The sequence below is a fragment of the Sparassis crispa genome (assembly GCF_003851025.1).
Source record: "Sparassis crispa DNA, contig_000002F, whole genome shotgun sequence".
NCBI lineage: Eukaryota > Fungi > Basidiomycota > Agaricomycetes > Polyporales > Sparassidaceae > Sparassis > Sparassis crispa.
This window is the reverse complement of record NW_020939749.1, coordinates 3,580,715-3,605,773: the sequence shown is the minus strand read 5'-3', so window position 1 is coordinate 3,605,773 and position 25,059 is coordinate 3,580,715. Positions and strand designations below refer to the sequence as shown.

Sequence of the window (25,059 nt, the reverse complement as noted above, 5' to 3'; positions counted from 1 at the left end):
TGTGCGTACGCTCTCCCGTTTTTATCATCTGCTTCAATTTGAATAACATAGCGTTCCATATTCAAATGAAAACAGCAGGACCTGTCTACCAAACTCTGATGCTTCCCACAACTGCGAAGACCATCGTCTTGAATCGATACAGGCAAGGACCGCCTAGGCTAGCTCGGACTGCCCAATTAATGTACCACACGGTGCAAAGATAGTACTGGCCCACACACCGACCCCCACGTATCCTAGCGATCATGCGAAGCGCTCTCGTTTCATCTTTATCATACCCACGCAGTCGATAGCCGTGTTTTCCAGCGTAATCCCTACGTGCTTGTGCAACGAAGAAGGGGAGCGAGATGCCGAAGTGTTCTCTACCAACTGTCGCATTTCCTCCAGCGTGCATGAGGGCTGACACGAAGAGGGACGAGGACAAGCGGAAACAACCGTAAGTCCTCGGCAATTTTGCCCTCGTGTTCATCGAGGCGGTCGAGTTGAGCTGGGTGCAAGTCAGCGCCGAATCGATGGACGAGGTTCACGCAGCAGAGCGGGAAGTGAGCCGAGGAGATCACCGTGCCGTGAATTGCAAGGACGAAGAGGCTCGGTGCTATATCCTATATTTCATTTTGTACCGGGAGTGTACCCAGCATTTTCTGGACGGGAGAGATTGTTGTAGAGGTAGATGCAGACCAACTGCAGTTGAGTCCTTGGCACAGCGGTATGCAGTAAATATTGCAAAATGAAGACTACTTTCTTCGACGCCGGTGTGTTTAACCATACGCAATGTCGATGCTGCACACGTGTCAAAGTTGGATGGATTCGCTGACCTACGGATATCCCGAGGAACGTAGGTCTTTGAACGCCTTTTACTAGCATCTTAATGTACAGTACTTTCATTTAAGCGCGTGTGCACGCGGAAGGCATCAATCTAATCTAATCTATGAGGTAGTGACGGACCGCTTATCGCAGCGCTCTCACCCGTCCTGCTCTGTTGAGAACGGTCATCATGACCGACGTGTTCACCTTGTTGACGCTGCCGAAGACGTCCAATGCATTCACATCCTTTGCCGCGTCGTCTTCTGCAGTTAGTTCCTCAAGCTCAGAGTCCGGGTCGGCATCTCCGCGCAAGACTCCTCGTCTGGCGGCCGACTCTGACTCCGCCTCTGCCTACAGGTCCCGCAGACATGTGCACAGTGAAGGTCCTGTCGTGGTAAGGGTGCTTGGGCAAGCAGGTGCGTGCGGGAATCTTCAGCTACTTGATCGCCACCCAACCCTCTACCCGCAGTCAAGCCATCTACCCAAAACGGAGACGCAGACTTCGCGCTCGTAACAAGATGTGTGCGCATCCTCTTGAACAAGGGCAATGTTGATCCCCTTCCGGCAACCTACGAGCAAGTCTACTCTGCTTGCCGGTCAACGATCTGCGTGTATGACCGGGGCGAAGGCTTGTTCGAGAATGTGAAGATCGAGCTGGAGAGGTGTGTCGGGAGACTGTCGAAGGAGCTCGTTTATGAGGACTCGAAGGGCGTCGAGTGGCTACTCCCGTTCATCGAGACTTGCGCTTGGTTTGAGAAACAAGTGGTGAGTTGGGATTAGTTGCGGGCACGTCTCGTCTATTGAGCGATCGTAGGCCCTACTACAACCTCTCTTGGCGTTCCTCGACAGGTTGTACCTTACAGAACGCAAGAGTCTCTCCGATCTGCGGTGAGTTGCAGTACGTGAATGCTCTAGTTCCGTGTAATTCATAAGAGTTAGCCGTCTCGCATATGATCTCTTTGCGGAGAGGATCTTAGAAAGCGTAGACGTAGTAGAAAGGCTGCAAGCATGCATAAAATTATGGGTAGAATGGGAGCGACAGAACAGGTGGGCCTGAGTTCTGCTTCGGCTGAACTAACACTTGACTTCTTACAGAGCGAACCATGAATTGCGTCGTCTCATACCTGCGCTCATCAAACATCTACAGAATCACTGCCAATATGAGGGCCAGTTCGAGTCCTACTACATTAACCTCACGCGCGAGTTCTACACGCAGGAGTCAGCCGAGTACGCGAAACGACTCAAGGACAGTGCGCGAGGATTCTTGAAGCACTGCGAGGCGCGGCGTACGGAGGAGTTGAAGCGTGCTCAGGATCTCCTGCCGGAAGAAACCTGGAATCAAGCTGTGGACACCACCGACCGGGCGCTGCTGACGAATAGACTCGATTGGCTAGCGAAAGACGGTATGCTCCCGGCGCCCAATGCTCATGCGTAGTATTGATATTCGTCTTAGCTTTGGGTCCTCTCTTGGATGCAAGGAGCGAAGGGAATCTCGCCAAGATGTATATGCTCTTTGAGCGGGTTGACGGACTCGAGGTCATGTGTGCAGCCTTCAAGACACACGTCCAGGTGAGGTATTTCGAATAGAAATCGTTCGCAGCTACTGAACAGCACGACGTAGCATACCATCCGCAAGATCGTCAATGACGTCGAGCATGACGAAGAGATGATGGACAGACTGCTCGACTTCAAGGTGTTCGCAGACAAGCTCCTGGAGAATGCATTCGTCACTAGGGAAGAACCCTCTGCGGCATCCAAGGCATCCACATCAACTGCAGTACCGGAGAATGGGCGCAATATGGTGTTTTTGTACGCCCTCACCGACGCCTTCGAGACGGGCTTCAAGGCGCGCCGGAACAAGCCTGCAGAGATGATTGCCAAGTATCTCGATAGAGCAATGCGCAAGGGCCAGAAGGGCAAGAAAGACGAGGATTTCCAGGCGGAACTCGACGCCGCTTTGGCGTTGTATCGCTACACAAACGACAAGGACGTGTTCAGGACGTTTTACCACCGGGCTCTGGCCAAGCGACTGCTGCTCGAGCGGTCGGCATCAGATGACTTCGAGAAAGCCATGCTGAAGAAGCTTAAAGAGAGTACGTAATGCCGTGTGTTTCCGTTTTCCTACTACTGATATTGAATGCGCCGTTTATGCAGATTATGATCCCGAATTTGGAATGGGAGACCGTATGTTCAACGACCTCGCGCTTTCGCGAGACAGCATGAGGGAGTACATTGAACACCGCGAGCGACTCGGCGACGACGACGACGCGTCCACACACAAGCTATCAGTTATGGTACTCCAGCGTAGTTCTTGGCCATTCGCAGCACGTACGCACGACATTGATCTTCCTCCTGCCGTACGTACTCCCACACGCTGCACCGTGACAGCTGCTGATGTATGATGATCCGGACACATCTATGAGCAGATGCAAGCCGATTTGACCAAGTATGTTACCTTTTACAAGAGTAAGCATCAGGGGCATAAGCTTGAGTGGGATCACGCGCTGGGAACTGCTACCTTGAGAGCGAGTTTCAACACCGGGGAGAAGGAGCTCACAGTCAGTTTGTACCAGGCTGTGGTTCTTTTGCTGTTCAATGAGGCTGCGGAGCTGTCATTTGCGGAGATCAAAGAGCAGACGCGTATGGGTGCGTCTCTTCCCACCTCTCACACCTATCTGAATGGTGTAACGTTAACTTGCACAGAGGACGCGGAACTTCGCAGGACATTACAGAGCCTGGCGTGCGGGAAAAAGCGTGTGCTGAGGAAGGTACCGCATGGCAAGGACGTTGACGACACAGATAACTTCCATTTCAACGCTGACTTCAATGATCCGAGGTATCAAGTGCACATCAACTCCATCCAAGCCAAGGAAACGGTAAGTTCCAAGTTGGGCGGGCAGCCGTGCGAAACTTATCTCTGCGCAACAGGCCGAAGAGTCGAAGCGCACGCAGAACTCCATTGAGGGAGACAGGAAGCATGCATTGGACGCGGCTATCGTCCGTGTGATGAAGGCGCGCAAGGAGCTGCACTACGAGCAGTTGAAGGCAGCCACCATTGACGCGGTGAAGAACCACTTCGTACCAGAGGTGAGCAGCATCAAGCAGAGGATCCAGGGGCTGGTGGAACAGGAGTATTTGAGGAGAGACGAGGACGACATGAACCTCTATATTTATGTCGCATGATGGTGCGTAGGGGCGTTCCTGTTGTGCTTCTTCGGCGGCCTGTCTCGCGATTTGTATCACGTTTTGTGATTGTACCATTAATTCCAAGCTGCCATTTTTCTGTCTTTTGACATACTGGCAAATGTACGTTCTAAAACCCGACGGCACCGAGAGGAGAGAGTTGCCGGCGGCTTGGGAGGAGGTCAAGAGACTTGGTCAGGAGGCGTCTGGAGCAGGTACAGCTGATCGTTGCGGGTTTACCAGAAAAGGCAACTTTTGTCAAATGCGCATCGAGCCCAGAAGGCTCCCTCCTCAGTGGATCTTGCTTCCCGACTTCCCCCCGTCATATATGTATCCCTGATGTTGCGTCTTTTCTCCCCACCTTCATCATGTCCTCTCCACCGTCCTCGTTGTCTTCGTCGTTGTCCCCGTCGAGCCCCTTGACCTCGCTCTCCGTTGGCTCCTACCCAGGTGCCTTGCCCGAACTTCGAGTCCGGTTTGACGAAGAATGCGTCCTCATTCCGGAACCAATTTCACCATCCAGGATGCCTCGTCTTGTCCGGAAATCTTACTCCTTGCCATTGTGGAAGAGAAAGTCGCCGGATTCTGTCTTGTCGTCAAGCCCTGAGATGGAGGATGAGCATGTTGTCTTCACAGTCTCAGTTCCAAGGTGAAGCGCTTGCCCGATCTCTAATAACCGTCGGCTCACAATATTCGTGAACATCATATAAGCTTCACCACGAAGTCACGCTCACCAACGCGTTCTGAAGCTCTTCTCCAGCCGCTGGTGCCCTGCATAGTGGATCACGCCTCCCCCAAATCTCCCGAGTTGCGCGGGCGCCACGCCCGAAATCCATCCTCTCCCCCTCTTTCGCCGCGCGCTGATATTGAAACGGTTCCCTTACTGCCGTGCTGTCATGAGTGTTTCCACATTACCGACGAATGTTTGAAGGAAGGCGAACAATGGGAGGAAAAGTTCACTCGGGGCGCTCGGCGATTACACAACTCGAGCGTAGATGCCTGCCCTGCCTCGCACTCTCACCATCGTGTTGCGGAGGCTATGCCAGGCTTTGATGACATCGTTGCTGTCGACGAAGTGGACAAGAAGCGCTTGTCTCACGACCTCGAGTCGCATCCCGCTCTCACGAAGGTAGATTCGTTGGACCTGCATCGAAACGACCAGTTGCGGTTACTTCCCTCATTGTCGCGAGAGAAGAGCCCGCCGCAGATAGTTGGTCGGTCCGACATGATCCCGACACCCTTGCAAAAGGTCGCTGAAGAGGACTCGGATCCTTTACCTCTATCTAAACCCACCATTTCTACGCCCTCCGTCAGTTCCCAGACATGCATTGTTACTCCCCATACTACGGATATCGGGGCACTGTATGACACTATGGTTGCAGACTCGACCTCACCACATACCGAACCGTCCACACCATCGACATCATCCGCTACCCCATCTGTATCCCATTCTGCACCACTGACTACACCCGACCTACATTTATCATTGATACCCTCGGCTCCGATTCCAATACCCACGTCGCACCATGCGCATCCGCACCCACACCAACGGCTGTCGCCACACTCCCCCTCGCTAAGCCGAGGTTCCCTCCCCCATTCTGCCGATCTCCCGGTGCCGCATTCCCTCGAGTACTTTGCGTCGCCGCACACACCGCACACGCCGCGCACGCCCAAGAGGAAGCGGTCGCTCACACACGTACTTGGGCCTTCGTCTCTTCTTCGGGTATCTGCTGAGCTGCTCAAGGGCGTGAACGCCGTGAGCGGCTCGCCACCGCTGCCGGTCTGATTCGGACACGACGCAGCCACGCGCTATGATGTATCTATATCTTGCTGTCTTTTGCACATCCATTCTTGCACTGCCTTCCATCTTTCTCGACCATGTTAGCCTGATTGTGCGGGGGATATATCGTATTGTACAGTATATTGTATGTAGTGCGCGAAAGACTTGTGGGACAGGAATCGTTCAAGTCCAGTCCATGCACATCTCCATGTGCCGTGGTGTTGCTTGGCACTCGAGGCTGAACCCGCGCGCGATAGAATCAGAATTGTCGGCCGCATCTGGATCGCGTAGCTTGATTCTCAGCAACAGAAGAGCCAAGCGAATGGACGACGGTGTCTTGGGCAACCACATGAGCAGCCCCAGATGCGGAACTACAAACCGAGCTCACGGAGGGTTGATGCTTCCCTCGGAACCCCCGCCCTCCAATTGGTGGTCGCAAGTAATGCGGCAGACGAGGAAGCCATGAAGGACGGGCATCTTGTCATCGTGGCGAGGGCTTTCGTGGATTTTTGGCGACCCCATAAATGACTCGGAAATCGGTGATAGAAGCATATAGTACAGCGAGGAGCGCAAATGCTTTGCATGTGGCAATATATGCATATGATGAAGTGACTTCAGACCTGTTCGGCCCGCAATAGGTCAGGGACAGCCCATTTGAAAAGTAACCTAAGTGAACATTGTGGGTAAGCAAGCCGCGTAACGAATAATTATGAGCGCACACTCACAAGTGTTCATTCTTCTTCCAAAATTGAAACATCGGGAATCACTACACCGTCGGGTTCGCTGTCGTACAGCGTAATTGCAGTGGCTCGCCTGAACGGCGTGTCCTTGATGACCGTGGAAGTGTGGTAAATGTCCGCACGAACTATTCGAAGCCGACACCGCTCCGTCTGCAAATCCTGCAAGCGCTGTTGGAGTAAGTCCGCCATGCCTTGGATGACGGTCTGCGACTTCGGTTCCATGATCGTTCCGGCATCGAGATAGAAGGTGACCACCACGGGGGACTGGTCCTTGAATAGACGGGCGATGCGGCTAAGTTGCTGGTCGACAGGCGCCCAGTAGAGGATATCGGTTAAGGACGAATATCCGACACAGAGGTGGATGTAAATGCGTTCGATACTGTGCGTGTCGTCTACTCGAGACAGGAAGCTGGGAAGGCCGGAAAAAAATAAGTCTGTGCTGAGGTGCACAAGTAGTGAGCTGAGACGAGTGTTGCCTAAAAGGTTCAGCTGCTCGAGGGTGGTACACGGGGGGACAACGAATGATGTGAGGGACACGATCAGGTGTCGCAGAGCAGAGCCGGCAGTACTAAGGAATGCTTGTGTCTCGGTGAGATCGGAGATGATGCAGAACTTCATCCAGGAGATGCGCAGGTCGAAGGGGCCTTTAAGAAGACACTGGGAGCTGAGAGGGGGAAACTTCGTACTGCACATGTGATTAAGGCGCAGGATCCGCAGCGCTGTCTCTGTTTTGGGATACATTTGGGTGAGGTCGAGAGAGAGAGGCATGTTTCTGTATACTGCGGTGCCCTCGATAGCAATGGTCGACAGCTGCGGGCAACCTCCGACGATCAAGAAGAAGTCTGAGGGCTCGAAGTAGCAGTGCTGGAAATGAATCAACTTGACCATCGAGAACAAAGTTGGTATCTGCTCTCTGAGCTCCTCTGACACATGCGCAGAGCGCCACCCCGACAAAAAGAGGCATTGAACTTGGTTCGGCCTCTGCCAAATAGACAATAGTAAGCCGAGACCGAGCATGTAAACCGCGGGGTCGCAGGGACCTATCCATCTGCCTGTGGGATTTTGGACAAGTATGAGATTGCGGACATATCGTGTGATGTGAGGCGACTCTGTCAGGCGAGTCTGCCACAGCTCGCAGCAATGCCAGCTGATTGTGATGGTAAGGAAGATGTATAGCTGAGCCCTCTGCAGCCAAGCACGACAGGTGCGACTGCAAGCTTTGAGACTAGGGGTATCATCCCAAAGGTACTCCATGATGTATTCCCATATTTCGAGAGGGAAGGTTGAAACTGTGGAACTTGAAAGCCCCTCCGAGTCGTCAGGATGTTCGTCCCAAAGGACGTCTAGCTCGTCATCATACAACTCTACTGAATCTGACTCCGTCATGTAAGCAGTGAGACGCGACAAGCTACAGCGGTTGATGTTCTGGGTGCAGAGTTTGTGGCTCAGACACCTCAACAATAGAGACGACAGATGGATTTGTGCAAGACTTCAGGGCGACGGCATCGTGAACGACTTCTACAAGTGAAGTTAATGGTTACATCGTCAACATATCGCAGATGACAAACACTTACTATCACGTTGCTCGTACAATCTCAACAAACATGTTCACTTTGAAGATATAACCGACGACATATTCTACTCAACACCGCCACGTGGCCTCAGGCCTTTTGGGACACGGAAATGTTGATTCACTTGTCATTTACCTACAGCCAGCTTATATGCAGTGCTGTTATCCTACCACTGTCCAGTATTACTCGCTCTACTCAGGTCGATCAAAGCGAACTAAGAAAACATAAGGGACATAATTTCTCGAAGCCAATACGATCCGATTTACCGGCAACATCCGTCGCAAAGGCTTCCCTTGACCTCGCAATCATCAATACTGCCAGTGAAGTCACTTTTAGAGTGAGCATATCTGGTAGACTACTTTGACAACAATATTGTTTTAAATGCAACAACTAGAAACAGACTATGGGCAACGAGACGGAGGATGCCAGCTCGGCTTGGAGCGTCGAGTCGCGGTTGCGGCGCACGCCGATGGGCCGGGACAGTTGACCCACTGCAGGCTATGGGTTCTAAGTATTAGGTGAGTCGAATACCGTTGCCAGAAAATATCGCACTAGCCTTTGTAAATCAGTTCTAGGCTTGTAACACCCGATGACAGAGGCTTGCCGCCTATTTTCTGAGCTTCGGCCGGAGAGAAAGAATAATGCATATCATTATAACTAGCTTCCAAGTCAGTACTTCAGTCCTTGTCTTTGGACGACATTTTTTAGAAGCTATGACACTGAAACAATTGACGATCTGTCTATCCCACAGACCCTGCTTAAAGTGGCAAACACGGTGCAGCGGGTGCTAGGCCTTGCAGTAAGGTGGGACTGTTCGGCGTCAAGACTGCAGCAAATTCAATATCTTCATGACAGCTCGACGTCAACTCATTACTGGTGGTATTAAACGGTAGGGGGCCCAGATTCATAAAACCCAGGTCCTCTTTCTCTCCGAACCTCATCCGGGTCTAGGTACTGGCTGGTATGCTATTCGTTACCTCCCCAGGGTTTGTAATTGACGATCACTAACGCGAGTTTATCCAGCCTGACAACTTTGCATGTCCTTTACGACTGAATATTTCTCATGTGCTCCTCTGTTTCATTCATTTCGGGTGGTTTCTTGCAATTGCGGCACCTGCAATCCGTGTTCCGTGGGTGTAGTTCATGCGACGCCTTGAGAATGCGATGGCCTATCTCACGGGGAGTTCAACATGTTCTCTACCCGACCACTGCCGTCGCCCCCGCAGAAGCAAGGTTTTTCTCAAGGACGTGGAGCAGTTCTTCGAAGGTATCTTGAGGCACGGGCTCCTCGAGAGCGCCGCATCTGAGCCAGGAGCGCGGTCGTTCCTGAAGATGCAGGTCAATTCCTCGAGGGTGTCTTCCGTCGGGAGATGCTAGAACAATCCATGTCCGAGCATGAAGCAAGGTCATTCCTGAAAGAAGCAGGACAATTCTTCGAGGGCCTGTTCAGGCGGGAAATACTCAGAGTCTGAGCCCCGAGATCATTTCTAAGGGATGCAGGTGAGTTCCTCGAGAGTCTTCAGGCGCGAAATGCTCGAGCATTCTACGTGCGAGCTTGAAGCAAGATCATTCCTGAAGGACGCCGGCTAACTTGTCAAGGGTGCATTCAAACGCGAGCTCCTCGAGCGCGCTGCGTTCGAACGTGAAGCGAGGTCTTCCTGAAAGATGCAGGTCAATTTTTGAACGTGTCGTCAGACGCGAGTGAGTTTTCACTCCCACTCATCTTCCTGTACTGCGTGAACTGAATCTTACTCATGGTGACTACGCAAGGAGCTTGGATGAGCTGGACTGAATGAAGACACCATGAGGTGATGGCAATCGTTCCTGTAGTGTGTTCTTTGTCGTAGTCGTCCCGTCGTTTAGTATTAGTGAAATGCAGAGGTTTTATTGAGGACTCAGTATTGTTGTTTTCTGCGAATATCAGTCTCACCGGAGAGGATTCTGCTCATTTATTTGAGCCACAAGTTGAGTTGGTCTCTAACAGCTGCTGATCGTGTGCACAACTACTGAACCTTGACCGCTGATTAGTTGACGACTTCGCGTACTAGCAATCAGCTGAGCTGGCGTTACGGCTTGAATACGACAAGAGTACTCGCACCTAAAATTCGCATCTGGAGTACACGCACGTCGTCACGTCCGATGCCTTTGTGCCTGCTGGCAGTACTCGCTGAAACTTAGCTGCAACTAGTTCCCTAATCCCATGTGCTTCAGGAAGTTTCGAATTTGTCTCAGACGCGGAGATCAGCGGCTGTCCATTCCTACGTACGATTCTATCAGTGGTCGTCAAGTCATTGTGTTTACGCCGGATGCGATATGAGCCTAACGCACAGCATCCCAGAGAGACCAGGCATCACTACCATCATTTGGCGTTCACGGAACTGATGAGGAGCACAACGATCGACCGCAAGGAACTTACGCTCTGGAAGTACGCGTTATGTAGGGCACGACTTTTTGCTAGCTTCTGTGGAGAGTCAGAGAAGCAATCATAATTGCATGTTTTACTACGAACACTGAAAGTTTCATCATGTGACTATCTCAGTCTCAGGGATCTGGGGAAACGCACTGGAACGATGTCCCTCGTTAACCACCTCGATGATATGCGCGGAGCCCATCACCGATCGTCGGAAGCCTCATGCGAGTTGAAACGGTCGTAACACTCCGACGAAGGTGTTGTTCTTCGCTTGGCAACTGCGGGATGCTTGAGATGCTTGAGATATGCTCATCGCTGCCCGTGACACTGCTTCGACTGGTGTGTAGAACGTTTTGGCATCCTGCATCCTGGAGGCTGAGCGCTGAGGGTTGACTTATGTTTTTTACTCCCTTGCATGCGAGGAACAGGAAATGAGTAATTCCTCAAGGCACATCAGACACATGCATTGATAAGAGCGGGCTGGCGCAAGGCCTCTGCCGAGTGTGATCCACGCATCTCTGCCTACCGCCGATCGTTCATGATATATCCGAGTAAAGTTGCTGCTAAGGATGGTACTTACTGAGCGCATCAGCTTGTCCTAGGCCTCTGGCCATCACGAGCGCCGGTGCCACGGCGCCGAGGCGATACGAGCAACTCTTGGCCTACACAACGTCCACGTATAAGTACACCCCAGTCTATCTGTATGTCTCCAGCTCTCTCCCCTGCGCCCTCTGAGCCAAAGATTTACAAGTAGGTACTGGATAGTGAGTCTTTTCCTCATTGTGTCGCAGATAGCGTGCTAACGAACTTCCGCCAGCCTCACTTGTTATTCGTTCATTCCTGCATTTTATTTTACGACTTTGTTCGACTTGACACGCTTTAACGACACCACTCCATCCATCCAATCCCGCCCGTCTATTCTTAATATCATCAAACACGATGCGTTCAACCACCGCTGTCTCTGCTCTTCTCGTCGCCGCTTCCGCTACTCATGTTCTTGCCTTCCCTATCGCTCCCGCGAGGTTCGTGTCTCCCATCAATCGTGCGGTGTTCTGACATGGATTGAAATCTGATAGTGGTAGCGGGGCGATCAACTGGAAGAAGGCCGGACACTATACGGGCGAAGTTGCAAGTCTCCTTATGAAAGTCATTCGTGAGGACCCGATTATGGCTCGCGCCTTCGAGGACGAGCTCAGGGCGCGCGAAGCGCCTGCAGGCAGCGAGGCCCTTCATATCAACTGGAAGAAGGTCGGAAAGAAGATCGGAAGCGTGGCCAGCAAGGTCGGAGGTGTCTTGGCGCACTTCCTGCGTGAGGAGGACCCGATCATGGCTCGCGCTTTTGACGACGAGCTGTTGGCTCGAGCGTTCGACGACGAGCTGTTGGCTCGCGCCTTCGACGACCAGCTGTTGGCTCGCGCCTTCGACAAGCAGCTGTTGGCTCGCGCCTTCGACGACGAGCTGTTGGCTCGCAATGAGCCTGAAGAGGGTAGCGAGGCTCTCCATATCAACTGGCACAGCATTGGCAAGGATTTAAAGCAGTTCGGTGAAGGTGTGGTCGGTATGAGGGAGGATGCGTTTGAAGCACGCGACTACGTGCTGAGCGAACTGGACTGAGCGAACTCGGGTGAGGATCTTGTATAATTTGTCATCGTACGGGAAGGTGGATGGGTGGTTCGTTTATACCATGCGTAGTTGAACATCTTGAAATGCAACAATCTTTGGCCGAGGGCTTGAGCTCTAGATTTTCGTCCACTGTGACCACGGGCTAGAAAAGAATGTGAAGGATCCCATTTTCTTCGGAGTCCGGATTGTCGCATATTGCGCACGTTTCGGATCCTTGCAGTTCGTCCATTTCATACCACTCGACCATGCATACCACATGGCTGCGTCGTTCCGGAGGTCTAGACATGTACATGAAGCGAGCACAATTGATCGCTGCGGCCAAGCTAAAGGCAGTCCATGCGTATACATAGAGTCGTGTCACGCGAAGCATCTAGAGAGGAGTGAATCACAGTCAAGTAGATGTTTATCGCGCATACCAAATCCCATCGCAAGGCGTTCGAGATTCGACCCCAAGTCTTTCAAGATGCAAGCGACAGGCAGGGCCTCCCCAAAGCTTCGAATATAACCAAAGTCAACGGACTGAATTGTAGTGGAGCGCAGTGGAATAGTTGATTAAATTGTCGTGGCACTCTGTAGCACGCTCCAAAGCAAATACAGGAATGATATCCTCTGCGTCGGAGGCATTGACGGTGATGTGGGAGGTTCCAAGTGAGGGCCAATGCGGATCGGGCAAGGCAGATGAAGGAAGACCACTGCCACTGAATCGAGGAGCAGGTGAGAGAGCGAACGGAAACCCAGCACCAGAGTTTCGAATCCTCCAAATTTGATGAATTTGCAACAGAGCCCTTCACGCCCGTGAACTACCGAACTGAGAATTGCAAACGCTGATCCACGATGAGCAACTTGAAGTCGAAGAATTTGAATCGCACCTTGAGGGAATTACATTTCCCTGTGACGAGTCTGCTCTCGAGCTCGGGAAATGCGGATAGGACCCACTGAAGACGCCCTGAGTGATGCTTTACGCAAAACGCGTCAGCCTTCTGCTCGAGATTGTGTTCACTGGATCTCGATAGCACCGATAGGAGCTCGCCGAGGTTACATTTTCGCTTTATCGTCACGGATCTGAAGAGATGGCCGTCACGTCCTGTGGACTTTACGGAACGTCAGCATCGATCGGTCCGAGTGGTGATGATCAATGTGGTCGATAAGTTCGTGTGGCAGCATAGGTCTACCGAAAGGAGGAGCTGCGGCCCGCGCCTGCGCAAAAAGGAAGGTTAGAGTCATCGAACTGGACGCGCAGAAAGAAACGTCTCATACTGCATTGGACTGGTACGTGCGTCCATCACTCGGGGGCGGTGGACAGACAATGACATGCGAGAACAAGAGTCGCTGTTCGGTCAGATAGGTGGATGAACGATGCTATCTGGGGTATGGCAGAGCAACTTCGCCTATGTGGTCGGTCGTAAGTGCGTCCTGTGACACACAAGATGAATGAACGCAAACGGGGGGATGGGCGGGTCCAAGCGCTCGCCAAGGTAATAATAATATGTACAAGACGATAAACACAAGACCTAAGCGATCTGAAGATGCTCTCTCATCAATGCTTACCAGCGGTTTCATAATCTGCGCTAAAGCACTGAGTGAGGGATGGCCGTCGGCTGGGCTCTCTCTAGTGCGAACGCCGTTCGCAAGAGGGCCCAGCCGGAGAATTCCGAGACCGGAGGTTAGGGAGGGAGGGGGTTCCCAGCGGTCCTTAAATGAGTTTGTGTATCCACCATAAATTGACCTTTCTGAGAGCTTTTCTAATTTCAGAGACAAATTTTCTGGTCATGAGTGGACCTGGGATTTTGCAATGTTATTTTCTGACACTGGAATTTAGCAGACCTTGATGAACAGTCTGACACGGGCAAGTCATGCATTAATTACTGGTGCTATAGTCCTTCCCAAGAAGTTCTGTAGTCAGTCAAAAGACATGCAACTACTAGATCTGTGATCTTTCAGATGCATCCCCTTCCTCTCTGGATAGGCCACAGGATTTGAGAAACATCGCTGTAAGCCACCGGACTACACCTTTTGGGTGCCTCACCTTCCTAATTAGGCCGGCACTTCCGGATATGGAAGGAGGGAGGGAGGGAGGGTACCCCGTGGACTCTTATTTCGGTTTTTCGACCTGCAGTAAGGAATTTTATTCCCGGAGCCCTCTAGGCCATTCGTACCAAGTCTTGATAGAGCCATCATAGAGATACCAATATTCCCTAGGCCAACCTTTTCTCGTTGTCTCTAATAATAACCACGATGCCCGACAAGCAGCGTCAGGAAGGCGCGGTGCTCGCCGTCAGTTGTTGACGCCATGGTTGGGGCTCATTGACATTTCTTTGACGGCACTTTTTCTCTTTAGCAGAGATGGTTTTCCGGAGGCGGTAGAAAGCTCAGCGCTCAGCACTAATGCTCATCGGCCACATTTCAACTGAAGTGCGTGAGAAATCTGCCAAAGGCACTCATGGTTACAGTAAGTACTACGGGAGATCTTCCTTCAAGCTTTAGTGGTCATGGTGGCGCTGTGGAGGGGAAATCCAGCCTGAACGTCGGCGTGCAGTGATTCGAGAGGTCGACAACGAAACGAGTTGGCGCTGGCGTGGGAGGACAAGTGTGGGAAAGTGAAAAATGGCTGGCCGCCAATATACTACGATAATACTTTTGAAGGAAGAATATACTTGCGCGTCGCTCTTATTCGCATCGCGAAACCCTTGGTAACTTGAGAGAACTATCTCGTGAGGGACTTAAGGGAGATAGAGAAAAGCGGGGAAAAATCTGCTATTCGAAGGAGAGCCGTGCTCCTTTTATACAGTTCAGCCTGCCCCAACACTTTCTTAGCTTGGAGCCTCCTCGGGCTATGATTCGTTCGTTCGAGACGGTAGGTAGTAGGAGAAATGAGTCGATGACGGCGATGACGCAATGGCTAAAAGGGTTCCGGAATGGGAAGGTATGCTACTAAGAAAGGTAATAAGTCTGGGGCCTTGTCCGCGGCATACTCACATTTTGGCGCAACTTCAGGATTCTTCTCTTCTGCGGGAACAGCCAGGCAACAATGCGGGAGTCGTCCCTATTTGCGAGTCACGTTCCGGGCCCCCAACGGAAGTGAGGAGCTCGACCTGCCGTTGCGCCATGACTGCCTTCCGCGTCGGATCGAACCATCGGTCTGGCCTCCACATGAGGTAGAGTCGAGTCAAAAGGGAATATTACATGTTAAGTGAGTGTCGTCATGAAGATTGTGGGTTCCACAAGAACGTAAGAAGATAAACTGCATATCCAGCCCTGCTCCGTGACCGAATTCTTGCGCGAGAGTTTGAAAGTGAACATCAAGACCTATACTCGAAGTGGAAATGTTAGTTTAGAATGCGCGAGAATTCTCTCCACCACAAGTGGGGGGTACTTTAAATCTCGTCCTCGAGATCGCCAAGAAAATGGAACAAAGAGGAAACTCAATGTAATTACCACCATGGTTTGACTGCACCGACGAGACCAAGGAGCTCGACTATGTTGGTATCGAATTCGGTGTCTTGAATTGGGTGTGCGTACTCCATGCTGACCCAGCACCCGTGTTCCTCTAGCATGTGCTTGATGGTGTTGTACCGGATGATCCCACAGTGCGTGAATACGTCCGGGCACAACGTGACTTCAAGGGCCTGAGTTTTGAAGGTAAAATGGTAAGCTTGATTCTCGCCACGATAGAAGAAAAGTTTGAGATGACTGGCTGGTACGTGTTCCTTCAGGAATGTACTGTCGAGTTCACGGATCGCGTACGATCCACTCGGGAATCGCATGTGTATCATGTATGGTCCAGCCCAATGGAGCGCTCCTTTGTTTCCGTGCTGGTTGTCGAGCCAAGTCTTGTGTATAAGAACCCACGTCCCGGTCATGAAGTCTCCATCATGGATACGGTCCATGTGTTTATGCATGTAGTTGTCAACTGAATGCTGGCGACTGTCGATAAGGTTTTGTCACGCTTTCGAAATGATCTCACCTTTACGCGTGATTTGTTGAAGTCGTGTCGCGATGAGATCTACAGTGGAATGGACTGTGTGTCAATCTAACATAAACCAGGTGCGATCAGTAAGGTCCCACGGGTACAAACAGTTAACACTATATAATAAGAAATAAGGCGTATAGCCTGTGGCGCGTGACGTGGTCGTGCGCACTGCCATAAGTCCTGAGTGAATGTAATTCGGCCAATGTCCAGGCTTGTCACCGCACGATCACATGATGGCTTGGGAGAGTGTTTGACCATCGCGTTCCACAATACCGTTTCCTTGAGGGTGATAAGGAGTTGAGATAATGACTGCTATACCGTATTTGTCGAATATAGTGCGCGCCGCATCTTTGAACTCGGTGCCGCCATCGCAGACACAGATAGGAATACATCTGAAGCGACAGATGATGTCTTCAAAAATGAAATGCACCCAAGTCTTCGAGTTATTGTGCTTCACGGCACATGCCTCTGGCCATCTAGACACATCATCAGAACCGTGTATGAAAAACTTCTCACCATGTATCCCGGTGGGCATGTTTATTGTGTCGAAGACAAAGTACCGCAAAATGGAGGGAGAAATCGTAATACGTAGGGGCACGATGGGATGTGACTTCACCTGGTACTGACAAGCATTGCATGACCTGATGAACCAGGCTACGTTGTCATAGAGGTTCGGCCAGTAATAACGGTCGGCCAGCTTCTTGTATGTCGGATCGCATCCACGATGTCCGCAGAGGTTGTGAGCCTGTTCTACTATCTCAGTGCGATGTTTCTTGTCAGTAATCACGAGCCGTGGTTGCTCCTTGATGCTCAAGTGCCACAGACGTGCATCATGCCACATATAGCATTGCGCGCACAAAAGAAATGATCAACGCGCCTCCGAGCCAGGTGTGCAACGAGCGGGCAGCTGTCCGTCAGACAGATATAGCCTGAGCTCTTCAAAGTAAGTATCTCCATCATCATTGTGCACTTTCCCTACATGCGCGATACACAACACTTCTTTGCATTCACGTGGAAGAGGAATGTCAAGATACATGAGATGATTAGGTTCCCATACTGTAGCGCGTGAGTCTCCCGGCTTGATATGAGTCAACTTGTAGGTGATCTTAGAAATATTGCATCGGAAATTGATGCTGATTTCCGAGTCGCGCTGGTTCGTGAGGAATGCACACCGGTATTCGACAATCTCGAATTCTACCTGTTCTCCCGCAAATTCGTAAGTAGCAATGTTGTACTGTGCAATTTTCCGGTGCATGAACTCGAGGCCAATGTACGAGATGTCATCTTCATTATGAAGCAAGGCGGGATGAAAAGGTCCAGGGTCAATTTGTAATCGCTCTGGCGTAGCGAAGATACGTTCTTGCTGATCAGGATCTTTGCGCCAAGCATGTATACCGTCGAGGATGTTGTGATCCCAAATACGAGTGTGAGGTTCTGGGTCCGGGTACTTATCACGGTGCCCACGGATCGCATCTGCTTTGCAAGAGTCGAATTCAGCAGTAAAAGGAATAGCAAGAGCGCGGTAAAAGTCGTGCCGCTCGGAAGTCACGAACTGGATACCGAGAGACTGAGATGCTGCCATGATGTCGTGCAGTATAGTGGGGTGATTGAGTTGTCACCCCGCCTGTACTATATATGCGTCACTGTCGTACATCGCGGCTAACCCCAGGACCTGTTCAACGTGTTCTTCTCCATCTGATTCGTCTGAATCGTTTTCAGAGGGACATCGTCGTGACAGGCCATCTTGTGCAACACCTTTCTCTGCAGGAACATGAATTAGTTCAAAGTCAAAAAGTTGAATGTAACAGATCCAGCGCATTATCGGCGCATTTGAAAGGTCAGGCTTGCGAATCATCTCTTTCAAATACTTCGCATCGACTTCGAGACGGAAATGAATACCCCAAATCTGGTGACGCATCTCCTTCATTGCTCGGAAGACGCCGTAGAGTTCTACTTTGGGTTGAGAATAAGCCGATTCGGTCTGATTAAAAGTGCAAGAACCGAAGACGACGGGGTGCTTGTCAGTTTCGAAGTACTGAAAGATGATCCAACTGGCTCCGTAAATTGAGGAGTCGACAGCGAGTACAACTAGCCCATCTTCTGAATCGCGCACTTGGGAACGATACGCCTTGCTTTTTCGTAGTCAATTACCTTGAGTACCGGCGCACTGGTAACTAGGGCCTTCAAATGATCCACTGCGTCTCGCTGTGCTTGACCGAATTCAAACGGGTCATCAGTCTTATGTAAGAGGGAAGTGAGTGGCTTAGCAATTATAGAGAAGTTCTTGATCCATTTCCGTCCAACGCCCGTGGTACCTAGGAAGCCGCGTACTTCGGAGACGGACTCTGGATAAGGCCATTTGATGACTTTAGCGATAACATCGTGTGCAAGCTGTCATCCTTCCTTGGATGCGATAGATCCTAAAAGTAACACCTTTCTGATGGCAACATAAAGCTTTGTCCCCGAAGCCGTAAGACCAGTTTCAATGTAGAGCGCAAAAACGTGATCAACTGTACCACAGAATTCCCAGACAAATTGTCGTATGTGCGGGTTTTCAGGGATCGGCTTGTTGTCATAGTCATCGGAAGGACCTTTAACACTACTGTCATCGATGTAAACACCGGCTTTCTGTGGTATGACGCTCTGCAGCGTATGTTCGGTGCATCATTGAAATTCTTGCATCGAGTTAGTGTAGCCCTGTGGAAGAACAGTCAATCACATCGGTCCAGCTGGGGAGTGGAATGTTGTCAAATTGCGTGACTCTGTAGCGAGGATGCGAGCATTGAACCCTGAGAACAGATCAGCCATCATATATATATGTCGTCCAACAAAACTGTCAACGAGCTCATCAATGTTTGGAGGGAGTGCAGAATCACGAATTGTGACAGCATTGAGGTCTTCGAGGTTATGGACCAGACGAATGGCGCCTGACTTCTTGAGTACTGCCATGAGTTGTGATCGATATGATGCTGAGGAATATTCATATTTGCCAAGATCGCGGTACTTCAGGACCGTGTCGCGAACGTCAGTCTTGATGGCTTCTGGAATTTTGAACGGAGGGCAGATCCAAGGTGTGTGTTCTATAACTGGCATACGGTAAGGGGGAAAGTATTTCAGGTTAAACGTACCCCGTTCTTCGTCCGTCCATGCAATGGCATTCTGACGACGAACAAGGACAAAGGCGATAAGATCGAGTTCTTGTTCTGAGAGGAATCCTGGCTCAATCTTGGCCATAATGGTGTCTAGTCGTTCTTGAGTCATTCGTTCAGTGGGAGTAAATTCTGAACATGGCGGGGGGTGCGTCGGAAGTGGTACGAAAGGTGGAATATCCACTGGATTGAATTTCTGCGCAGACGGGTCAGGCATAAACGTTGGGACAGGACGCACTTTGCGATGAACCGGCTTGTAACGATTGACGGCGTAAACTCGCGAGGCGTGCTCGTTCAAGGCACGTGTTGTCCAAGGCGAAGGTAGCGGCACACTAGAAGAGGGGAGCGTGTGATGTACGTGATGTAGCATATGGTCAAAAGTTTCAGGAGGATTGAGAGAAATAGCATTTAGCGCATCGAGAGGATCAGAATAATTTACGTCACCCAATAAACAGTGAAGAGTCTTGCCGAGCCTTGGGATATAGGCGGACGTGCTCCCTTCAGTCAGGGAAGGCTCGGACAGCACGTCCGGCCTCAAAAACACGGTCCAGCTTCAGATTCCGAGTCAGGAACATCGGCGATGGTCGCGCACACAAGTCTGTCTGCGTTTTGTTGATGATCGGGTCCCACAACTATGATCTTGACGGATTCATCGGATTTGCAACCTGACGGGAAGGCCTGAAGTGTCATGGAACCAGCGCGTTCATAGTCTATACGTGCCACAAACCACTGTAACCAGGGTTGACCGAGGATACCGTCATGATTTCCGGTTTCCGAACGACTGACGAAGAAGTGATGGTCAAAACGTTTGCCGTGGATCTCGATGTGCGCATCCCTACAACAACCAAGAAGAGGGACCGGATCACCATAGATGCCACGCAAAGACCAGCGAGCTCCATCTTCATCAATGTCGACTCCTGATTGATCGAAAATGTGTCTCAAGATGAGGTTGAGCTCCAAACCCGAATCTACAAGAAAAGTAACATCTTTAGTGCCGAACTTAGCCTGTACCACTCCACAAGCCATGGCAAAGAACCACTTGGCACCAAGCGATACAGCGCCTGCATACCATTCGAGGATATGCATCAAATCATCCTTGGTTGAAAACATCAGTAACGCTTGTGCGGTCTGTTCTTTACCTGATTGTGGCATGTCCGCAGATGTGTTGTCCTCATCCACTTCGTCACAGTCATAGATCGAGGCTTTCGCGCCAAATTCTTTGCACGTTTTCGTGAGTGATGCAAACCGCTTCTGGAGTTCTGACAAAGCGCTGAGAATGTCGTGCAATGGAAGGGTAACTTTGGTGTCGAGCAGCTGTTCCTGCACCTGATCAATAGAAACATTCTCCTGGATATTCGACGTGAAATGATAATTAGTAGGTTTGAACGGTCTAGAAGCGGGACTAGTCTGCTCATCCTGAGGCTGTGAACGCTTTTCACGTTTGCGACGTTCACGCTCACGCCATCCATCTTCCGTGTTGACCTTAGGTGGGAAAGGCGTTGCATCAGGTTTCTCTGGTGATATCATCGGGGTCGACGGCGAGTCTTTCTTGGTGAATCGCGTTGGTTCTGCCAGTTGATGAACCGTGACCGGAGGTGTAGTAGTGGGAGTCTGTTTGTTGTACTGATCGTCCGAATGTTTGAAGTCTAAACGGACGCTCATTTGAGGCTGGTCACCACCAGAACTGTGTTCTGGACCATTGTGCTTCTTAGATCTAGTAGTCACAGGAAATGAGTAAGTAGGTTTGGAAGAGACTGCAAAGACGTCACCACTGATTAGTTGTTCATTGTTCATATACAGCCCCATAGAGTTGCAGTGCAGCGGGCGATCCCGCTCGTGTTCCTTGGACTTGCTCGTTGTATGCTTGCGCTCTTCACGAAGTATAGCCACGATCCCGCCTTGTCCTGGTGCTGCTCATGGAAGGGGTGAACTGTCCGCACATTGCAGACGACCACACGGAGACCAGCATGCGAGCCCTTCTTCAACCAGCTTCAGGGCCTCACCACAGTTGTGTAGTCCTAACTTGTGCATGAGATCGCATCCTTCGACTCCGTCGCATAGCCAACATCGTCGCGGTAAGTCGCCGGTAGTCCGTGTCAGTTCTGGATGACTAGCGGAAACTTGAGGCTGTGCCTGTGTTGCGTTCACGAGATGCATGGTGAGCTTGTCTATTTTGTCTTGTAACTGCGAGATTTTCTTGTTATCAGCGTCCATCGACTCTGCCTTACCCTTCATCTTCTTCTTCTTCGATTTCTTCTTCTTCTTCCGTGGCTTCTCGCCGTCGCTCTCTGCATCACTGGAAGAGTCAGTATCGCTATCACTGTCACTGCTATCACCTGATCCTGTCTCTGAGTCCGAACTAGAGCTTGAGCTCGAATCTGAATCGTAGTCGATGTTATCCTCTTTAAAATAGTCGCGTGCAACCTGAACGACTTGTCCTACCGTCGGTGGTCGGTGACTTGTCAACTTGTGTCCTGCAGCGGTCTCAATGCTAGCCTTCAGCTTCTTGCGTAAGCGTTTCGGGACCCCTTTGTAGAACGCGAGATTCCGGTCCATGTCGGAGAGTCGTCCTTTCGTGACCATGTCGCCGACCTTACTCGCGAATATATGTACGTAGTTGTCAAAGTCGTGCAGATCTCGGACGCGTTCCTTTTTCGCCTTCTTGATATTGTGAGGTTGATCACTACTACTCACTCGGCTGTTAGGCCATGGGTCACAAGCGCATGAGGGGCTCATGCGGTTGGGGCCATATATTTATACTACACAGTAATTCTAGGAGATTCCAGTATGTTCTCCGACATACCTATGTGCTGACTAATATATGTTTCCTGATTGGGAAACCACCAGCCCTAACACTTGACAAACGCGTGTAGCCGCCGGGGCGGCACTTTGGGTTTGTGATCCGAGGACTCATAATAGTAAGTTAACTGAGCCCGGGCATCTGCCCAGACTGTACCTGCGAAAGCAGCATCGTTCTCAATGATGCGGTGTACCTTCGAATCGCAGTACCGTAACACCAACTTTGGCCATTCAGTGTTAGCGATTCCGGCTGCTTTAGCTGCACTCTCGAAGTCGGAAATAAAATCTTGTACGTGTTTCCCGTTGAAGGACGGCGTGCCTTTACCTCCCGGGCGCGGCATGGAGATGGGGATGAACGTGGAGGAGGTGTTGGGTGTCTGATTCATGATCAACAAGACCTGTGCTGCTACATTGTTAGCTAATTGAGCAGCTGGGGAACTCACGGGACTTGTCGCGGCTGCAGCTTGCACTGTCGCGTTGGTTGGGATTCTGGTACGTGTCGTGTCTTTTGAAGGACTTCTGGAGATGGTACCCTTTGGCACGGTCATGGAACGCATGATGCGTGAAACCGGTATCTTGGACTTGATCATCTTGAGGGGAGCCAGCGAGAGTGTGTCGGAATACCTCGAAACAACCCCCTGTGGTGGTCACCACATGTGGAGGGGAAATCTGGCCTGAACGTCGGCGTGCAGTGATTCGAGAGGTCGACAACGAAACGAGTTGGCGCTGGCGTGGGAGGACAAGTGTGGGAAAGTGAAAAATGGCTGGCCGCCAATATACTACGATAATACTTTTGAAGGAAGAATATACTTGCGCGTCGCTCTTATTCGCGTCGCGAAACCCTTGGTAACTTGAGAGAACTATCTCGTGAGGGACTTAAGGGAGATAGAGAAAAGCGGGGAAAAATCTGCTATTCGAAGGAGAGCCGTGCTCCTTTTATACAGTTCAGCCTGCCCCAACACTTTCTCAGCTTGGGGCCTCCTCGGGCTATGATTCGTTCGTTCGAGAAGGTAGGTAGTAGGAGAAATGAGTCGATGACGGCGATGACGCAATGGCTAAAAGGGTTCCGGAATGGGAAGGTATGCTACTAAGAAAGGTAATAAGTCTGGGGCCTTGTCCGCGGCATACTCACATTTTGGCGCAACTTCAGGATTCTTCTCTTCTGCGGGAACAGCCAGGCAACAATGCGGGAGTCGTCCCTATTTGCGAGTCATGTTCCGGGCCCCCAACGGAAGTGAGGAGCTCGACCTGCCGTTGCGCCATGACTGCCTTCCGCGTCGGATCGAACCATCGGTCTGGCCTCCACATGAGGTAGAGTCGAGTCGAAAGGGAATATTACATGTTAAGTGAGTGTCGTCGTGAAGATTGTGGGTTCCACAAGAACGTAAGAAGATAAACTGCGTATCCAGCCCTGCTCCGTGACCGAATTCTTGCGCGAGAGTTTGAAAGTGAACATCAAGACCTATACTCGAAGTGGAAATGTTAGTTTAGAACGCGTGGGAATTCTCTCCACCACAGCGCCAATGGTACGCACGCTCTGCGAGTGAGCTACACGCACAGGGTGTCAAGGGCATCCAAGTCAAGCTGGGTGGTACGGATAATCCTGGTAGCCACTTTAATGTTTTGTCCATGTCCGCAGGATTACTGTACCATTTCGATCTATTCGACATGTCACATGTCACAGGCACTTCTGTTGTGTCGAAATTCGGCTGCTGTCACACATCACCAGTGACAGTGTCGGAAGGTCTTTGCATGTCACCGCCCAGAAGGGCCACGAAAATGGCCAAAATAGCCTTTAAAAGGCTGGAAAATGTCGAAATTTTCGGCCGGTCACACCTGGCCGGCCGAGTTGTCTAACTGTCGAATTGGTACCAGGCTGTCACGCGTCACACCGGTTGTCGAATAGATCGAAATGGTACAGTAATTGGAGTCGGAAGCAAGGAGACTTGTCAGTGGCTCGGGCCGGCGGGCGAGATGATCGATACTTACAGTATCTGCCTAATTTGGAAGGTAAGTTAGATTAGTGGCTTTTGTCCTCGGGCACACTGGAATCCTCGCCGCTTGGTTTGCTGATATACCTAGAGCGTACACTAACGCCAACTATATTTCGTAGCTAGCAGGCTTGTGATCGCCTTCATACAGTGCCAAGTATTTGGCGTCGCAAACAAGTACCGTCACAGGTTTTCGCATGCAGTGGCACACCCGAAGAAAACGCGCAGAACACGTTCTGTAGGCCACATGACAACATGGCCGTTATCATGTCGACTTCATGGAACTTGCAACGATTGGTAGTCTAGATGTCGCCAGGGACAGGTACGGAATCTGCATAGAGTTATTTGCTACCATGCTTCTTCAACATTTGCATTCGAGGCAGTAGTGACTTATCGACCCCAGCACAACGCCTTCATCAAGCTCCAAGTGGGCCATGAGCACAATAAATGGTACAGGTGCATACTGAGGTACGCGCTCGAACGTCTAGACAGATCTTTGGAGACACATCATCACTCCTCGGAACTACCTATTCAGTTCCTGGGCCTCTTGTACGACACGCTGCACTTCTGCTGTGTCTCCACCAAAACTTTACAATTCACAGCCCCTCTGCACAACTGCCAGCTATGCGGTTCGCTACTACCCTTACTATCATAATGCTTGGACTCCCAGTCCTCGCCGTCGGTGGTGTCCTTGCCGCTCCGTCTGCTATCAAGGCTATGCCATGAAGCAGACCGCAGGCACGCAACACCGCTCTCTCACGATCATACGACCTACGCCAGATTAACGCGAATGAGTCGGTGCAGATCTGTACCCTCGACTCGTGCGAGGACTGCGAAATTTACTTCTTGGCAGATCTCGAGGTCGGCGTGTGCTACTCCACCGAGAGTTACGTGGTGATCATGGCTTGAAATCCTGAAGGACCGAGTTGGCCTTTCTATCTCTGGACCTCGATAGATGATTGCGCCAGTGGCGTGGAGCTCACCGCAAATGTTGACAAGTGTAACTACATTGTCAGTCCGGGAGTTGAATGGAACAGCTTCA

At 51.0% G+C, this 25,059-nt stretch overlaps 8 protein-coding genes across 8 annotated transcripts; 3 read left to right on the top strand and 5 right to left on the bottom strand.

Moving 5' to 3' along the window:
- Positions 1 to 991: 991 nt before the first annotated feature.
- On the top strand, positions 992 to 3,984 carry SCP_0312170 (hypothetical protein; the record flags this gene model as incomplete). Its single annotated transcript, XM_027756600.1, has 11 exons — positions 992 to 1,217; positions 1,271 to 1,566; positions 1,616 to 1,689; positions 1,741 to 1,848; positions 1,897 to 2,204; positions 2,255 to 2,370; positions 2,423 to 2,894; positions 2,956 to 3,158; positions 3,228 to 3,447; positions 3,505 to 3,677; positions 3,730 to 3,984. The coding sequence occupies 11 exons, from the start codon at positions 992 to 994 to the stop codon at positions 3,982 to 3,984; spliced, it is 2,451 nt and encodes an 816-aa protein (XP_027612401.1).
- A 368-nt stretch (positions 3,985 to 4,352) lies between these two features.
- Positions 4,353 to 5,770, top strand: SCP_0312160 (hypothetical protein; the record flags this gene model as incomplete). Its single annotated transcript, XM_027756599.1, has 2 exons — positions 4,353 to 4,633; positions 4,696 to 5,770. 2 exons carry the CDS (start codon positions 4,353 to 4,355, stop codon positions 5,768 to 5,770), a joined length of 1,356 nt encoding a protein of 451 aa, XP_027612400.1.
- Positions 5,771 to 6,495: 725 nt separating this feature from the next.
- Positions 6,496 to 7,890, bottom strand: SCP_0312150 (hypothetical protein; the record flags this gene model as incomplete). Its single annotated transcript, XM_027756598.1, has 1 exon — positions 6,496 to 7,890. One exon carries the CDS (start codon positions 7,888 to 7,890, stop codon positions 6,496 to 6,498), a length of 1,395 nt encoding a protein of 464 aa, XP_027612399.1.
- Positions 7,891 to 11,424: 3,534 nt separating this feature from the next.
- Positions 11,425 to 12,099, top strand: SCP_0312140 (hypothetical protein; the record flags this gene model as incomplete). The annotated part of the gene is made up of 2 exons (XM_027756597.1): positions 11,425 to 11,507; positions 11,562 to 12,099. 2 exons carry the CDS (start codon positions 11,425 to 11,427, stop codon positions 12,097 to 12,099), a joined length of 621 nt encoding a protein of 206 aa, XP_027612398.1.
- A 4,847-nt stretch (positions 12,100 to 16,946) lies between these two features.
- SCP_0312130 (hypothetical protein) lies at positions 16,947 to 17,660 on the bottom strand (the record flags this gene model as incomplete). Its single annotated transcript, XM_027756596.1, has 1 exon — positions 16,947 to 17,660. The coding sequence occupies one exon, from the start codon at positions 17,658 to 17,660 to the stop codon at positions 16,947 to 16,949; it is 714 nt and encodes a 237-aa protein (XP_027612397.1).
- A 1,133-nt stretch (positions 17,661 to 18,793) lies between these two features.
- Positions 18,794 to 20,889, bottom strand: SCP_0312120 (hypothetical protein; the record flags this gene model as incomplete). Its single annotated transcript, XM_027756595.1, has 4 exons — positions 18,794 to 19,158; positions 19,207 to 19,423; positions 19,466 to 19,760; positions 19,820 to 20,889. 4 exons carry the CDS (start codon positions 20,887 to 20,889, stop codon positions 18,794 to 18,796), a joined length of 1,947 nt encoding a protein of 648 aa, XP_027612396.1.
- Positions 20,890 to 21,141: 252 nt separating this feature from the next.
- SCP_0312110 (hypothetical protein) lies at positions 21,142 to 21,783 on the bottom strand (the record flags this gene model as incomplete). The annotated part of the gene is made up of 1 exon (XM_027756594.1): positions 21,142 to 21,783. One exon carries the CDS (start codon positions 21,781 to 21,783, stop codon positions 21,142 to 21,144), a length of 642 nt encoding a protein of 213 aa, XP_027612395.1.
- A 293-nt stretch (positions 21,784 to 22,076) lies between these two features.
- On the bottom strand, positions 22,077 to 22,616 carry SCP_0312100 (hypothetical protein; the record flags this gene model as incomplete). The annotated part of the gene is made up of 1 exon (XM_027756593.1): positions 22,077 to 22,616. The coding sequence occupies one exon, from the start codon at positions 22,614 to 22,616 to the stop codon at positions 22,077 to 22,079; it is 540 nt and encodes a 179-aa protein (XP_027612394.1).
- Between the last annotated feature and the right edge of the window lie 2,443 nt (positions 22,617 to 25,059).